At 53.3% G+C, this 16,811-nt stretch overlaps 7 protein-coding genes across 7 annotated transcripts; 4 read left to right on the top strand and 3 right to left on the bottom strand.

The window, feature by feature from the left end:
* Positions 1–120: 120 nt before the first annotated feature.
* Positions 121–897, top strand: J4E90_008421 (uncharacterized protein; the record flags this gene model as incomplete). The annotated part of the gene is made up of 2 exons (XM_051437949.1): positions 121–158; positions 207–897. 2 exons carry the CDS (start codon positions 121–123, stop codon positions 895–897), a joined length of 729 nt encoding a protein of 242 aa, XP_051287948.1.
* Positions 898–1,411: 514 nt separating this feature from the next.
* J4E90_008420 (uncharacterized protein) lies at positions 1,412–3,111 on the top strand (the record flags this gene model as incomplete). The annotated part of the gene is made up of 2 exons (XM_051437948.1): positions 1,412–2,945; positions 2,996–3,111. 2 exons carry the CDS (start codon positions 1,412–1,414, stop codon positions 3,109–3,111), a joined length of 1,650 nt encoding a protein of 549 aa, XP_051287947.1.
* A 632-nt stretch (positions 3,112–3,743) lies between these two features.
* Positions 3,744–5,051, bottom strand: J4E90_008419 (uncharacterized protein; the record flags this gene model as incomplete). The annotated part of the gene is made up of 1 exon (XM_051437947.1): positions 3,744–5,051. The coding sequence occupies one exon, from the start codon at positions 5,049–5,051 to the stop codon at positions 3,744–3,746; it is 1,308 nt and encodes a 435-aa protein (XP_051287946.1).
* An 867-nt stretch (positions 5,052–5,918) lies between these two features.
* On the bottom strand, positions 5,919–6,178 carry J4E90_008418 (uncharacterized protein; the record flags this gene model as incomplete). The annotated part of the gene is made up of 2 exons (XM_051437946.1): positions 5,919–5,936; positions 5,993–6,178. The coding sequence occupies 2 exons, from the start codon at positions 6,176–6,178 to the stop codon at positions 5,919–5,921; spliced, it is 204 nt and encodes a 67-aa protein (XP_051287945.1).
* Positions 6,179–10,401: 4,223 nt separating this feature from the next.
* J4E90_008417 (uncharacterized protein) lies at positions 10,402–11,623 on the top strand (the record flags this gene model as incomplete). Its single annotated transcript, XM_051437945.1, has 5 exons — positions 10,402–10,420; positions 10,471–10,515; positions 10,630–10,706; positions 10,765–11,010; positions 11,060–11,623. The coding sequence occupies 5 exons, from the start codon at positions 10,402–10,404 to the stop codon at positions 11,621–11,623; spliced, it is 951 nt and encodes a 316-aa protein (XP_051287944.1).
* Positions 11,624–12,018: 395 nt separating this feature from the next.
* Positions 12,019–12,720, bottom strand: J4E90_008416 (uncharacterized protein; the record flags this gene model as incomplete). The annotated part of the gene is made up of 1 exon (XM_051437944.1): positions 12,019–12,720. The coding sequence occupies one exon, from the start codon at positions 12,718–12,720 to the stop codon at positions 12,019–12,021; it is 702 nt and encodes a 233-aa protein (XP_051287943.1).
* Positions 12,721–14,411: 1,691 nt separating this feature from the next.
* Positions 14,412–15,395, top strand: J4E90_008415 (uncharacterized protein; the record flags this gene model as incomplete). Its single annotated transcript, XM_051437943.1, has 1 exon — positions 14,412–15,395. One exon carries the CDS (start codon positions 14,412–14,414, stop codon positions 15,393–15,395), a length of 984 nt encoding a protein of 327 aa, XP_051287942.1.
* Between the last annotated feature and the right edge of the window lie 1,416 nt (positions 15,396–16,811).

Below are 16,811 nucleotides of genomic sequence, written 5' to 3'. Positions count from 1 at the left end.
TGAAGGTTGGTGATGGAGAAGCTACTGGTAGGTAGCACGGGCCTCTCACCTCCGCGTGTTGGCCGCAATCGACTTGCGCCGTCTTCTGTGCACGACCACGACAACTTCACACTCAACACCATGGATCTCGTACAGACAGTGCGCAAAGAAGGCAGCCGGTAAGCTTCCTCATTTATTGATGTAAAGCATCAGCTGACAGTATCCAGCGGCGGTCGCGCCGACTTCAAATGGGAAGACGTCAAGAACGATGCGCAACGCGAAAACTACCTGGGCCACTCGCTCATGGCCCCTGTCGGCCGTTGGCAACAAGGACGCGACCTGAACTGGTATGCAAAGGGCGACGAGGAATCCAAAGAAGCCGAAGCTGCGCGCATCAAGGAAGAGAAGCGCAAACTGAAGGAGGCTGAGGAAGACGCCATGCTAGCTGCCATGGGTCTGCCCGTGCCAGTGCGCAATAACGCGAACCTGACGCCACTCGGCCAGAAAGCACACGAGGCAGACGTCAAGGATACGCTAGATGAGAAGGCCAAAGTGGAGGACGACGGCGACAAGGCGAAGAGGAGGGAGAAGAAGGAGCGTTCACGGAGACACAGAGATGACGACGGAGAGCGAAGGAGACGTCATCGATCGCGGAGTCGTTCGCGGGACAGAGAGCGACGCCACAGACATAGAGAACGTTCACGGTCGCGCGACAGGCGGAGAGACGATGTGCGCGATGACAGGCGCAGACACCGATCACGAAGTCGCGACCATAAGCGACGAGACGAACATACAGAACGCAGGCGAGACCGCGATGTCGATGCGAAGCGGTCGAGGTCACTATCGAGAGACCGGAGACGGCGAAAGGACACGAGAAGCAGGTCACCACACGAGAGGAGTGAGAGGAGGAGGGATTGAGGAGTGTAGCAGATACAGCGAACATATCCTCAAAGCAGTTCTAATCAGACCATGGGCGTTCTTTAGATTTCTACCGGTATGGTGCCACCCAGTTCAAGCGTTCATGAGAGCTTATGTAGCTTTAGCGAAATCTTCACGTTGGACATCCAGACATTGATCCAAACGAAGTTCTCGCGATTCTTCAAACAGCAACCTACTATGCATGCCGGAAGAAGTCGTTTCGTGCACCTGACTACCCCAGTCCAAACCCACATATCCCCACGCTGCACGCCTTTCGGGATCTCCCTCCGACTCGGCAACCTCGGCCGGCTCCCCATAGCCCCCCAAACCCCTCATCATCAGCATGTAACAATGATACACAGTAGCGTCTTCGCTATTGCATCCTCACCGCTGCGATTTGCCTTTTCCTTACCTCAAACCCCGAATCACATAACCATCCTTCTTTGCCTAACAACTCCGACTTGAACACCCTGATCCCATCCATCTAACCCCAGTCATCCCATCACCAAACACCATGACCGCAGCACCACCATCCATACCCGACTGGCGCACCCTCGCCGCCTCAAAACGCGAATCTGTGTACGCTAAAATACCGAAAGATTGGCGTCTGCCTTCTTCGCAAACATCTCAGTACACAGAAACGTCCAGTATATCTGTGCTAGATGTACCACGAACATGCGGCATCCTGACCGAGAAAGAGCTAGACATTACTGAAAACTACGATGCCACTGACCTGGTGAAGATGATGGCAGAGGGCCAATTGACGAGCACAGAAGTGGTAACGGCATTTTGCAAGAGAGCAGCTGTGGCGCAGCAGTGCGTGAGTTGCCTAACAGAGATCATGTTCGAGGAAGCGCTTGCTCGAGCGAGGGAATGCGATGATTTTCTGAAGAAGCAAGGGAGGGTTATGGGACCGCTGCATGGACTGCCGATAAGTCTGAAGGACTCCTTCAACGTAAAAGGCGTTCAAGCAACACTTGGTTACGTCTCTTTCATCGCGCACCCGCCCGCTGCTTCGAACTCCTCTTTGGTCACTCTCCTGCACTCCCTCGGCGCGGTGTTTTACGTCAAAACCAATCTCCCTCAGACTATGATGACAGCGGATTCCCACAACAACATCTTCGGCCGCACGCTAAACCCGCTCAAACTGTCTCACACAGCCGGCGGTTCTACAGGCGGCGAGGGCGCCCTCCTCGCTATGAAAGGGAGCGTCCTGGGTGTGGCAACCGATGTAGCAGGTTCAAACCGCATCCCCGCGATATGCTGCGGCGGCTCGTCTCTGAAGCCAACGGCAGGCCGAGTCCCGTTTGCAGGCGGCGTCGCAGTCGGTCGGCTGGGAAGTCCCGGTTCCGTTCCCGTGGTCATAGGCCCGTGTGGCCGTTCTGTCCGCGACTACGAGCTTTTCATGCGCAGTGTGGGCGACGCGAAACCGTGGCTTTACGACGAAAACAGCCTCAACGTGCCGTGGCGGCGCGTCCAGCCTTCGCCTCACCCCCTGCGCTTCGGTCTCGTGCGGGGCTGTAAAGAACGACCGCTCCACCCGCCTATCGCTCGCGCACTGCATACCACGGCGATGAAATTGAAAGCGCAGGGGCATGAGATCGTCCTCCTCGACGAGAAAATACCGGATCTCTACCAAACCGCCCTGCTAGCATGGAAGTTCTTCATGCTGGACCCGAAGAAGACGCCACTGCAATATATCAAAAACGGAGGCGAACCGCCTGTCCCCTCGCTATCAACATGCTCGTTCCCCGAGTTGAGAGACTGGGTGCCTAGTCTGGATGAGCTGTGGGATTTGAATGTGCAGAAAGCGGGGGTTGTTAGGAAGTGGCATGGGGTGATGGTTGGCGAGGGGGAGAAGGGGTTAGATGCTGTTCTGATGCCGGGGTATCAGGGTGTGGCACCAAAGCATGATACGTATGGTCTTCCGATTTATACGGTTGTGGTTAATTTGCTGAATTGGCCGAGTGGCGTGTTGGCGGCTGGGAAGGCGGAGAAGGGGGGTGATGCGGAGTTTGCGAAGGAGGGGGTGAAGTATGAACCGCCTTGTAAGTGCTGTTTGCGAATCGAGGGTATGATGGGGGCTAACTTGTTACAGATGATGCGGATGAGTGTGAGGGTCTACCTACGCATGTACAGGTTGTGGGGAAGAGTATGATGGACGAGGAGTTGGTGGAGGTTATGAAGGTTGTGGAGGATGTGCTGAAGAGGTAGTATCTGCTTTGATACTTTTCTGCGATTACATGCCATCTTGATGAACTATGTCGAAATGTCTGTATCTCAAACTCACACCACATAAGTGCATATCTGCAGCAAACATGTTGGTGTCTAGACATCCAGGGCCTGAAGTTCGCATCATGGCGGCCCTCCCAACCCCCCACTGACATCAAACATCTGCTTAAACACAGTGTTAACCAGCATACCAGGTCCTATCTTCATCGGCACAGCAACCTCCTTCCCTCTCCTTCAGCGGCTCTTTCCCTGCCATCATCTCCACTGACCCCGTCTCTCCACCACCATAACCCCATCCCATTCTATACCAATACTCCGGCCAAGAATGCCCATTCCCATCTTCCAGCCCCGTTTTCTCCATGATGTGGCTTGCATCTGGTGAGATACCCAGAACTTGTACTCGCGAGCTTGCAATACTCAGATAATACAGCATCTGTGCTGCATAGTGCTGCATAACCATGTCATCCAGTGCAGCAAAGCCGAAGGCGTCGGGCTCACGATCTGGAACGAAGTTGGCGCGGGTGTAGTGGATATCTGGTGGGGATAGGAGGCGGAGGTGTCTTAGATGGGGGTGTGCGGCGATATGGGTCTAGAGACGTTGTAAGTTTTTGCTATTAGAGTTGTGGGGAGATAGACGGGTTGCTTACTAGAAAAATCTTCTGGTCGAATATCATGTCAGAGCCGGGTCGGTCTGGCACTAAATAAGAGAGTGGGTTGGGACCTCGAATCGGGTGGAGGGATTGGCGGGGGAAGTGTACGGCGAGGCCATTGAGATAGGGAAGTGATTTCAGTAGCTTGGCAATATCGTCTGGGGGGTAGAAGGGTACGCGATCTGTGACCTGGCCGTCTATACCGAGTTGGCGGAGGGAGGTGTGGCGGGCGATATAAGATACATCGACGATGCGTCCGTCTGCCATGTCGAGCCAAAGCTTTTCCAGGCTGTTGAAGGAGTTGAGGAGTGCTTCGACAGCTTGAATGGTGTGTTCTAGTGGAGAAGAATTCCGAGCCATCGTAACGTTCAACTCAGTGAGGTTGCAAACGGGCGCAAGTACTGCCATGAGATCGACGATGCTCTCGCAATCCACTAGCTGAAGACATTTGAGTTTGGATAAGTCGACGTTGCCCTGCACTAGAGCTGCAGCGCGTCGCCCCAAGACCACCTGCTCCAGGCTCATCCGTGATAACTTGAGTCGAGGAGGCGCACTGCCACTTTCAAACGGCCCTCCGAAGACTGTCCAATCTGGTCGTGCATCTGGGCGATCAGGATACGCCATGAGACTGAGGCAACCAGGACGTGTCACAATCCTGAGTTCTTTGAGATTCGGAGCGCTGCGCACGAGTAGTCCAGCCGCCTTGCATTGTTCGCTGCCCATGTCGTCGGGCATCACGGTGAGCGACTCGATATTCGCAAGTCGAGAGGATATCCATGATTCGTGAGCTCCGTGTGCGTAGCTTACGTTAGAAGTACCAAGCCCCAGATTGAAAAGAACATCGAGCCGCTTCAGCTTTGTCTGATGCTGCAGTAGATGCAACAAAATCCCTGTGGGTAAATTGACTTCCCCAGCTAGAGCACACAGTGCCTCCTTGGGAAGTTCGTTGATGATTGTCATGAGTAGCATCTGCGTGGAATAGTCGCATGCGCCGTACAGCTTCTCGGTGCCAACGCGGGCGATGTAGATACTTTTTACGTGGGGTATGACGCCGTTCCCAGGCTCGAGGAGTGTGTTCAGCATCTCTGGGGTGAAATTATCCGACGCTATCGTAAGGTTCGAAAAAGCCATTGGCGTGATGATGTCTCGCCATTCGTGGTTGACGAGACGAACGGCTGCATTGGTGACTTTGTCGCGTACGGAGGCGAAGATGTTGGTCTTCATCTCTGCCGGGAGGCTTGAGAAGCTAGCTGGGCCCGATGATTCGGTCATCTTGAATGAGTTGAAAGTTGGTGTGTGGTCAGGGGTGACAACAAGGCAGATGAGTTGAGTGGGTTGCGCTTGTCACTGGTGGAGCGCAACGAGTTATGGTTCCAAAGAACGGCGTGAGAGCCCAGACAACAGTCCGAGTGAAAGGCTCTGGAGGCGCTGACGACGTTTCTTCTCATTGTTGGCAGTTGATGAGTGAATGGGAAGGGATGTAAGGAGTGAGTTGTCATCGAAAGACCCCGCTACTGCCTGAAGCTGTGACATATTGTTCGCGAGGGCACACTTTTCTAGCAGCGCTGAGTTCTTGAATCGAGATGTCTGGTTGACTTCATTCATCTCGAGGCCTACCGCAGCCCATCGAAGGAGAGTTGATAAAGTAAGCTGCTTCGCGAACGAGTTCTCGTTGTTCTGAACAAATGCAGCCGGACGCAATTGGTTTACGGAGCCGATGAACATCCGCAGACAGGCGTCCCAGAAGTGGCTGGAGAAGCCAGTAATCTCGACATCGCTGGCGCGTCCAGATTCTTCCAAGAACACGGCGTGGGATTGACGGATGACGTTGAAGCTCGGGGTCGTGGCGACGGACGCGGTTGTGCATATCACCGCTGCCTTCCCAATCCGCGCGCGAAGTCCAAGCTTCGCTGCGGCTTTGACTGAGTTGACGAGGAGCAAGATCCTTTTGGGGACTACGAGCAACTCGCCGGTTACAGATATTTCGACACAGCTCATCGAGACGAAGACATGCGGTTTTGCGGATACCAGCACGTCGCGCCCGAGATCATGTAGCAGTCTGGCTGACCTATCCTGCCCGAGAATCTAAAGTTGCGTGAAGCTCTTCAGACTGGTCGAAACCGCGTAACTGTGAAAGCTCTAGGAGTTCCGGGGTTCCTGTAGAGGTGCAAGGTCAGTATGTGTCTTACGCATCTGGTACAGTCGGGACTTACCTTGAGGTAGGCCGGAACAGCGTCACCAAACTTGAGATTGCCATCGCTATCGCCATCGCTATCGCCATCGCCAGCCTCTTGCTCTAGCGGAACAAATGTTGAGACGCGACCATCGATGTTGAAGAGCTTGACGAATGAGTTGCGCTCGGCCTCCGCTTGATTGACAATGAGGTCGGCACTATCCATGATGAGTGGAAGATCGAGCGACTTGGATGAGGGTAGTGGAAGATGGTTGCGATGGTGAGTAAAGAGTAGAGGGGAGGGGTTGTAGAGGGTAAGATTGAGGTTGTTGTGAGAGACTGCCTCTGTAGGTGAGTGCCTACCAAGGCGTACGGACCCAAGTTGCAAAGGCAACCAAAACAGCGCGCTTTGGCGAAAAACTCTGCAAGGCAGGTGCAGGCGAGAGCGACCGTGACATTTGAAAAATGTAGGAGTGTTGATTGGCTTGTATGCCTCAAAGGGCTGCGCTCGCATGGTGACGCGATAACTTGTCGAGAGACTCTGCAAAGCCAGTGAAGGTGAGAGTGACTGTGATTGTCGGATAAATATAGGAGTGTTGGTTTGTTTAGGTGCCTCGATGGGCTGCGCTCGCATGGTGGCGCGATAGCTTGTCGAGCGTGTGCGAGAAGACGATTCTGAGACGGTCGCGCAAGGAAGCGGGTTGCCGCCAAGTACTCACACTCTCAGGCGTATATTTCTCGCAGTCGCTTTTGGGTGACGATCAGTGGCGAGGATCATCAGAAAGTTGAGGGGGTGTTGGTTGGGTTCGTTGCCTCAAAGGGCTGCGCTCGCATGGTGGCGCGAAAGCTTGTCGGGCAACTGCGAGAAGACGATTCCGAGAAGGTCGCGCAAGGAAGCAAGTTGCTACCGAGTACTCACATTCTTAGATGTCTTTCTCGCAGTCGCCATTGTTGGAGGGGAGGGGCGGGTGGTGGTGAGGTGGTGGTGCGGATTGGGTTGTTATAGCGTCGACGTCTTTTTATTTAGGCAGCAGCGGAAGTCGCAGTGACTCACGTTTGCTTAGTGTAAGGTGAGTGACCATAAAAACAAGGTGACGTCAATGTATGTTGGCAAAGTTAAACGTGAAGCCGCCTTCACCCGCTTGCCTAGCTCGAGCGACTTGGCATGGCAACCGTTGAGTATAATGCTGTTGCCTCCCCCAATACCGGAGACGCGAGATGCTGTGGCAATATATAACAGAAGTGAACTCTGTACTTCGTCCATGGATACTAAGGCCGGTACCAGAGTAGGACATGGAGGGACCGCTCACGAAACTGATCACTGCTACGCACGGGAGATAGTCTGCAGGGCGTTAGCAATGCGATGTTTGACTGCAGTCAAGGGAGGACGTACGGTAATGAACACTTCGAAAGCGGAGTCGGTACGACGTCATGAAGGGCAAATCTCAGTCCAGAGCCCGGTGATACCAGGACAGTATCGCTCGATCACGCACGGTTCTGAAGTACATATCGACTCGACAATATTGCTTGCATTCATGTGAAACTACATACTATACATATTGCGTGGTTTCCATGACACCAAGACCTTTTTTGATTGCATGACGTGATGACAAGCGAGGTGTGACTAACCCAGACTACACATGCTATACATGTAATACAAATGGATGTATAGTTACAGTATACCAGACATCGTGCTCATGCGAATCGAGCGTTGTAGATGAAGGGGGCATAGTTCTCTACCCATCGAGACGCCGTGCCCTTCAAGAAGATCCTCCGTTGGTTTGGTGTGTGAAGTCCGTGGGTCTGAATCAGATGAGAGTCGTACTCTGATGGACTGCTAAACTTGTGGGCTGTGTTGCATCCTTCTACGTAGCAGGAATGGTCTTGTGGCTTCTCGTGCTCGAGCACAGTTGGCTGATTGACTCTGTGCTCTTCCTGCAAGTGGTTACGATAGGGGACGTGTGCTTTGTAGCGGACTTCGCACCCCTCAAATCGGCATGTGACAATCGTGTCGCGGTCGTACAAGGCCATGGCGTATTTGAGATGATCTTCTTTCATGTACTTGTCGATATGGATAAATGATGCGAAGTCGGTGCGTGGGCAGCCGTCAACTGGGCACGCGGCGGGATAATACTTGGTGTGCTTGGTGACGACATGCTCCTGCAACGCCCTCTTGTTTTTGCAGGACCAATCTCCTTTCTTATCACCGTTTGGAACCTGTCTTGGGTACAGGCTTACTTCCTCGTCTTGTTTTGTGATTGGAGAGCCTCGGACAAGAATGGGCAGTATCTAGTACAGCCATGCCGAAGCGCTCACGTACACCTTGAGTTGACAGATGGCGCGAGCATTGGCCAGTTGCAAATCATGCTTATCGGCTAAGTGCAGTGCGGATGGTGTGCCAGCGCCCGCAGGATGCCTCTCATGGCGGCACCCCATTCAAGAAAAGAACTGAACAGGTCTGGAGCCTACATCAACATGGAAACATGCAAGACAGGTGACACAACGTCGATGTAGACTCCAGGCCTGTTCAAGTTTTTCCTACGCTGACGCAGCGGAGTGGTTGAGTTCTTGACCGATGCCTCGTATAGTGATTTGGTCGCCGTGTACAACGCGGAGGAGATCGTCTGCTGCGCCGTGCCGTAAGTCATGCGATCGGAATGTAACAATTGTATTCAATATAGTCTGGAAGAGTTTGAAAGCAATGTCCATACCGTTTGATCTCATCGGTTGGCTTCGTATAATCGTATGCGCGGGGGTGATGTGACAGAAGAGAGGGAGGTGTGGATGTACCCATTCGATCCTCTTGAGTGGATGCGTGGCAGCCTGAGCGAGGATGGCTTATATGGTGTTGCCGCATTTCGCGTTGTGATGTCGCATGGTGTTGACAAGGATCAGACTTGCTGGGTGAAGACCGTCATCATTGTTGCCAACCAGGATGTTTCGATGCGATCTGTAGGGTTCGGAAGGTTCTCCACCACATACTTAGGGTAGCATGTACTTGACAAGATGTGCGAGTACAGTAAAAGTACTTGCTACCCTTAGCGATCCCGAGTTACCAATCGCCATTGGTGCCTTCAACTATATCGTCTCCTTTGTGTGCCAGCCTGACGGCGAAGTATGAGCAAAAGGTTTTGCTCTCGCAACCATTCTTCTTTGCTGCAGCTGACAACACAGCTCAAGGATGCCCACTGTTCTCAAACCGAGCCACGTATACATCTGGGGCTACAATGATACTTCTCGGAGTCAATGAAAGATGCTTTGTATGCTGGAAGGGAAGATGAGCTAGGCTTGAGATGGACGGGAGTACATCTGTATACTGCAAACCTATATACAACGGCCACGATACTATCAGCAAGTAAGCATAGTTTGCACAGTGGGAGCGTGCAGAAGGGAGCTAGAGTGATTTCGAGAAAACAAGTTGTCCATAGAAGGCTGATGGTAGCTCATCCCACCTCCTTCTAACACGGTATGACATGACGGAATGACGCAAGTGTTTTCGCGGTCGTAAAACTTGAAGTATCGCCGAGTTCAACATTCTCCATGAACGCGATACTGGTTTGGCATTCCGATGACTGGCGAAGTCTTTGCGATATCCCGATGTGATCGGATGACTTGAGACGGCTGCCGTCGGAGGGGTACTGAAGAGCGTCAGACAGCGACAGCCGACATACGGTGTTAGCCAGCATCACGAAGCTGCTGCAACACCAACGTCACGCATCCAGCCATGGCAGCCTTGGAAAGGCATCTCGGCAGCCCTAGAAGCCAGGCGAGGCTTCGCGAACCACGGCTCCTGTGCCAATAGCGGGCAGCGCGATGGAAAATTCGCCGCCTGGAGTTTCGGGCCCCACGTTCTTTGAGGCCCTCGCCGCTAGTTGTTGGCCCGAGCCAGGTTCCGTCCCCGAGATTACCCGACCTAAAAATGGCGGACCCTGACAATGGTGGCTCGCAGAAAGGAGAGGGTGGGAGACTTGGGCTGGAAGAGGCATGTGAACACTTGTACATCCCCACAGTGGATTTTCCATGTTGAATCGACGGCTGCGGGCTGCCTTTAGACGCGATTTCGTCAAGCCATAGGCAGTGTGTGGCTGCTACGGCAACGCTTGTGGGGGTTCCGTTGGGATCAAGAGGCAGAGTACCGTGAATTGGATGCAGAGCAGGCCGTCGATATATAGCAATTGAGACGTCCAGGAAGCCAATTGGAATGCGACGACCATCGTGAGGACTTTTTCTCATTCACCATTGTCCCAACCCGCGATTCCGAGGTGTTGATGAGGGTGCGCTCGGGATAGCGGGCAAGGCCACTAGCACGTGATTGGCTTAGTGCGAATTAGCGTTGCTGGCAGAATTTGTCGCAGCTTCGCTACAAATACACCGTTCTTCCCTCAACGCAGCACCAGCATCTGCAACCTCACCTTTTTCAACCAATCTCCCCTCCATACATCATCCAAGATGTCGGGCGCACAGCAGGGTGTGTATTACATCGACGAATTGCACGAGACGACGCTGACCAGATTGCAGACAAGTCCCTTTTCGGGATGCCAGGTTTCGTGGTGGACTTCTTGAGTACGTTTATCTCCATCGACAGGTCCATCAATCCGTCTGCCATTGGCAATTGGATGTGATGCGAGCGTTGTCGGCCAAGTTTTGCTCTCGCAACAGCCACTAACAGCTTATCAGTGGGTGGTGTTTCCGCCGCCGTCTCGAAGACCGCTGCTGCCCCCATCGAGCGTGTTAAGCTCCTCATCCAGAACCAGGTAAGCATCATCAGAACCTCGACCCCCGCATGTCGACAATTGCTAACCCACCCCGCAGGATGAGATGCTTAAGTCCGGTCGTCTCGACCGCAAGTACGATGGCATTGGCGAGTGCTTCAGCCGTACCGCTAAGAACGAGGGTGTCCTCTCCCTCTGGCGTGGTAACACTGCCAACGTCATCCGTTACTTCCCCACCCAGGCGCTCAACTTCGCTTTCCGCGACACCTACAAGTCCATGTTCGCCTACAAGAAGGAGCGTGACGGTTACGCCAAGTGGATGGCCGGTAACTTGGCCTCCGGTGGTGTAAGTACATCTGTTCAATGGCTAGCAAATCATGATCTAACAACAATAGGCTGCCGGTGCCACTTCCCTCCTCTTCGTCTACTCCCTCGACTACGCCCGTACCCGTCTCGCCAACGACGCCAAGTCGGCCAAGAAGGGTGGTGAGCGCCAGTTCAACGGTCTCGTAGACGTCTACAAGAAGACCCTCGCCTCCGACGGTATCGGCGGTCTCTACCGTGGTTTCATGCCCTCCGTTGCTGGTATCGTTGTCTACCGTGGTCTGTACTTCGGTATGTACGACTCGATCAAGCCCGTCCTCCTCACCGGTTCCCTCGAGGGTAACTTCTTGGCCTCTTTCGCTCTTGGTTGGGCCGTCACCACTGGTGCCGGTATCGCCTCCTACCCCCTTGACACCATCCGTCGCCGCATGATGATGACCTCCGGTGAGGCCGTCAAGTACAAGGGTACCATGGACGCCGCTCGCCAGATCGTTGCCGCCGAGGGTGTCAAGTCTCTCTTCAAGGGTGCTGGTGCCAACATTCTCCGTGGTGTTGCCGGTGCCGGTGTCCTGTCCATCTACGACCAGGCCCAGCTCATCCTCTTCGGCAAGAAGTTCAAGGGTGGATCTGGTTAAGCGCCTTTCTTCCCTCTACGATACCCCCAACCTGCGTTTATGTGGTGGAAGCAGTTATTCGCGACGTGAGAGATGGGAATGGGGTGTACGTGTATGAGAACGGCAACACGCCCTGCGGGCCGACGGTTGTTCTTGGTTACGAAAAGCACGATCCCGGGTGGTAACACACTCTTGTACTTTATACATTCACACGTCATATCCGGCTTGCAATGCTTCATCTGTTTCTGGCTGTACTTCCTCTTTTCATCGCTTGGTGCAATGGGGAAAATAGTGGTCTATAGAAAGTCATGGGTTTCTTTGTACAAACAACTTGCTTCTACTATGAGTGATGCATTGCTCTCCTGACTGCCCATGCTCGTGTAGCCCCTCCAGGGCTCTCCAAGCCTAGCACGTGCTCAGAACCCGCCGCCATTTTTACCCTGAACAGCCCTCCACACGCTCTCCTCGCCCTTCTTCAGTGCCTCACCCGCCTTGTTCAGCATGCTCCACGCCTGTGCCCCAACGCCCTCGCCCTCAGCGTCTCCCGCTCCGCTTGACCCACCAATGCCTCCTCCAGCAGTATACGGTGCATTATCCATCGCCTGAACATAGCCCGGCGGGTGTTCCAAGCTCGTCCTCGTAGGCTGCGCTTGATCAGCCGACTGGAACGGCGACGTAGCAGGGCCGTAGTTGAGCGTCGTAGGACCAGGTTTGCTAGCCGTCGTAGCCGTCACCGTCGACCTCCCCGCCAACATGGAGTCTGAAGGCGGAGGATGACTGAACTGCGGCGGTGGCGCTTGCCGTGTCTCCGTCGTTATAACCGTTGCTGTTGGGACGGCGCCTGCTTGCGGCGCTGCCGGTGTATATCTGTCGTTTCCTTCTGTCATTCCGACTGAACCTGTTGGTGCGGCGGGACGGGCGCCGGGCTGTGGAGCTGGAGGGTTCGACGATGCATCTTGTGTTGTTGTAGCGGGGGCGTAGGCGGGCGTTGTGCGTGTGGGAGTGGGGTTGGAAGCGTTGTCGGGGTCTGAGGACGCGGTTGAAGGGGTGGTGCCGTCGGCTTTTGCGGCGGTGGTGGGCGCGATGGGCGCGTTTTTGTGGATGGGGATTGGTGGCATGTTGGGGGTTGTTTGCGAGGATATGGGGTGTTGTATGAGTTGTGTGATGTTTGTGTGGAGGTCGTGAGGATCGTGGAGGGTGTAGTCGCGGTAAAGCGGGCAGTTACTTTCTAGATCTTTGTGTGGATGTAAGGATTGGTTTGGAGGCGATCTGGAGGTATGGACACGTTGTAGAAACTGTTTGTTGCTGCCTTGTGCTGTGCTCTGCTGGCCTCTTCGACGCGTTCTTTGGTTCAGATGAAGGTGCTTGCTGCTTTGGGCGATGATGTCATCTACCACGTGAAACCTTCTTTCGACCTCTGCAGCGCTGCGTTCCCTCGCTCGACTTCACTCCCCGATGTCATTCAAACCCATGGTTATGCACTGCGACATCAGAGCTCAACACGTTTCGGACCCGTTGTGCAGCCTCGGTGTGAGTACACCCAGGTCACAATGACATTTGACCATAGGTACTCACTCTCAACTGTCATTCTGTCCATGACTGGCCGGATACACGCATATCAGCACTGAGATTACCAATTTCTTCCTTTGTCGTTATTCTTTTTCTCATGCATATCGATGTGTAGCTATGCCAAGCCTCTGAGCGGCTGTTCGGCGCAGTCGAAACAACATTCACAGGTCAAGAGAAGCTTCACGGCTTCGTATCCGTTTCGTCCCTTCCTCGATCCTTCTCTTTAGCCATTGCCCATCTCGCTTTGCCCATCCCAATCTGCTATGGCTACAAGTGCATGCTGCTGTGTGCTTTGATCAGGAGTTGGGTCCCACAAAGGACCGATGGTGATGGATCAACAGTCCAGACGCTTCGGTAAAGCAAGAGATTTCGAGCCTTCTCAAGAAAAGAAAATTTGCCCACGCTTCTACGCTGCGACGAACCGCACACATTGGTACGGCCGAAAGACTTGCACATCGTCATACCTCCTTCGGAGTACCTCTCATATCGGTCGCTCTGCACGCAGCCCGACAGCCGCCCACACCAGGTCGAACGTGGCACCACAGATCCATATTTTCAAGATTGAACATATGCATCAGGACCATCTCCGTTCTTTCAATACTTTCGATACATGTGGTTTACTGATCAATCACGACACAAGCCGCCCGCTCCACCACTGAATCGGTAGCGATACCAGCAAGCGCCCGCCATGTCTCCACAGGTCCTCTAGCCAAGACGTTCCTGCGGGTGCGCAGTTACGGTGTTCAAGTGTGCCCTTGTTTCGAACGACGTCCTTCGCAATCTCACATCGTGAAAAGTGGAGTTACCCGCGCCTGTTTGGGTTAGTCGTTTCAAACAGGATCCTTCCGCATGGTTGCCAAGAATGTTTGACATGTCGCGACGTTTGTCCGCTGTACGGAACCCAGCGAGGGAAGAGAGCTCACCCGAGATCGTGAGCGGTAGCCCTGGTATTCCATTGTGGCGGGTCCTTCGGCGGAGCGTATTGGTGCGAAGACGTTGAAACTATTGTGCCCCGAGCGTCTATGCCGTCGGTAAGGGCCTGTCCACGGCGGGGACACCATACCTAGACAGCCAGCACCGATGCGAGCGGGTACCAGACGCAGTATATAAGGATGTGCGTGACCGTCCACTGAGATCTTCGGCAGCAAAGCTCTTCCATTCTTTTCTACAACAACTCCAGTCCTTCGCTTTTCCCCTTTCACATTCATTTTCCAACTTGAACAACATACTTCTTTCGACAATGAAGTTCTCAATCATGTCTCTCGGCCTCATGGCTGTCTCTGCTCTGGCAGCACCCATGCCATCTCAGATCGCACCCAAGCGTGCCGGTCTCACCAAGCGCGCTGCATCTCTGGAAGATGTCGCGACCACCGGTTTCGCCACGCAGAACGGAGGTACCTCTGGAGGAAAGGGAGGCAAGACCATCGAGGTTGGCTCTCTCAGCGACTTGGAAGCTGCCGTCAAGGGCGACGACGCCGCCATCGTTCTCATCACCAGCCCCATCAAGGGCAGCGGCGAGAACGTCAAGATCGGCAGCAACAAGTCCGTCATCGGCAAAGACTCCTCCGTCGTCCTAACCGACTTCACCCTCACCGTCAAGGCCGTCAAGAACGTCATCCTCCGCAACTTCGCCATGGAGAAGGTCGTCGGCGGCGACGCCATCGCCATCCAGAAAGCGCAGAACGTCTGGGTCGACCACGTAGACCTCTCCTCCGACCTCGACCACGACAAGGACTACTACGACGGTCTCCTCGACGTAACCCACGCCGCCGACTACGTCACCATCTCCAACAGCTTCATGCACGACCACTGGAAGTGCTCTCTGGTCGGCCACTCCGACAGCAACGGCAGCGAAGACAAGGGCCACCTCACCGTCACCTACAACAACAACTACTGGAAGAACATCAACTCGCGCGGCCCGTCTTTCCGCTTCGGCACCGGTCACCTCTACAACAACTACTACGAGAATGTCAGCGACGGCATCAACACCCGCCAGGGCGCTGAGCTCCTCGTCCAGAACAACGTTTGGTCTGGTGCTAAGAAGGCGCTTTACAGCAAGGATGGTGGCAAGGCTGTTGCTGAGGGCAACGACTTTGGTGACAGCGAGAACACGGCTGATAAGGGTTCTTTGACCAAGATGCCTTATGAGACTAAGGAGATGCTTGAGGCCGGTGCTGTTAAGGCTGCTGTTGTTGGTACTGCGGGTGTTACGCTTAAGTTCTAAGCGTGGGGTATGCTTACTATATGACATCACCCTCATGATTGGATTCAAGTAAGGTATGGAAGAAGAAGGGGATTTTGAAGACTTCGATTTGTAAATACTTTGGTCGGTCGACCTTTTCTTGTATATATGGACGCTGTGCGGACTGTTTTGAGCAATGAAAAGGACGACTTTTTGTTCTATCTTTATTCGTACGGATTTTTGCTTTGGGGTGCTTACTATCATTGCTTTGTGAATTTGTCTTCCTCTAGATGCCCCCCACGCCGCTACGCATCCTTGGCGGGAGTATAAAGTCCCTCTCTTCTTCGTACATGCTCTCTTCCTTCCACCAACAACTTCTCCATTCTCATTTTACCAAAATAGCAGTTTGAGCAGTACATGATCTTCTGCTGTCGGACTCAAAACATAGCTGACGAGGTTCTTATGTCTCTTCTCTTTTCCAAAAACATTCCAAGACACCTACATGTAGCAAAGACGATCGAGACAGCTATATGTCTTGCGACGGACCTCATGAGCGAGAGCTATACATGATTCTCTCTTCGCGCTTTTTCTGTCTTCTTTACAGACTTCCCTCTTTCACTAAAACCAAAAAGGAAAAAGATACCGCCGATGGCCTTTCTCCGCGCCAAAACTCATGAAGATCACATGTGTGAGACGCGACAAAGAAAATATACTATCACTATATTATGTTGGGCCAGTCTCTGAAAATGCTCTTCAACCATGTCATGACCAGCCGGCCGCTCCACGGAACGCATATAAATTCCACTCTTCTCCCCATTCTTCTCTCTTCTTCACATTCATATCTCTTCTTGAGATCAAATATCCAAGCGATGCTGCCCATGGCAGCTCTCCTCTCCAAAAGTTGTCGTCCACCTGTACATGTGCAAGGCGCGACAAAAGCCTTCTCAATCACGACATCATGTTGAACCAGTCTTCCGAACCCGACAGTGAAGGTCGCGATGGCCCGCCTCGCGCTCTGCGGGTACCACATATATAACTACATCTCCCGCTCTAATTTCTGTGCTCTTTGAACATCCGCCTCTTCAATGCAGGCTATACCAAAAGATAAGGTCAAGGTCTTGATGGCTTTCTTCCTTCTTTGAAAAACGCAGGAGATCATCGGATGTGCAAGACGCCACTAAAAAGGCACAGATGTCCATGTTATGCCGAGCCAGTCTCTCAAAAACTCTAACGATGTTCTCTATGGTCAGCCTGGAGATTCGCGAGTGTCGCATATGAAAGATGCCCCTCTTCTCAACCTTCCCTCTTCTTTGCATACGCGTCTCTCGGTCTTGGGAACCAAAAGTCCAATACAAGGGCGCGATGGGTGTCTCTGCTTTTCGAAAAATCACCACGACAAAGACATGTGCGAGGTTCGACAGAAAACCTGTTTGGAGGGAGTATGTCGAGCCCGTCTTC

Source organism: Alternaria incomplexa (assembly GCF_024043165.1).
Source record: "Alternaria incomplexa strain BMP 0042 chromosome Unknown scaffold_13, whole genome shotgun sequence".
Lineage (NCBI taxonomy): Eukaryota > Fungi > Ascomycota > Dothideomycetes > Pleosporales > Pleosporaceae > Alternaria > Alternaria incomplexa.
The sequence above is the reverse complement of the archived record's forward strand: the minus strand, read 5'-3'. Positions and strand labels throughout refer to the sequence as shown.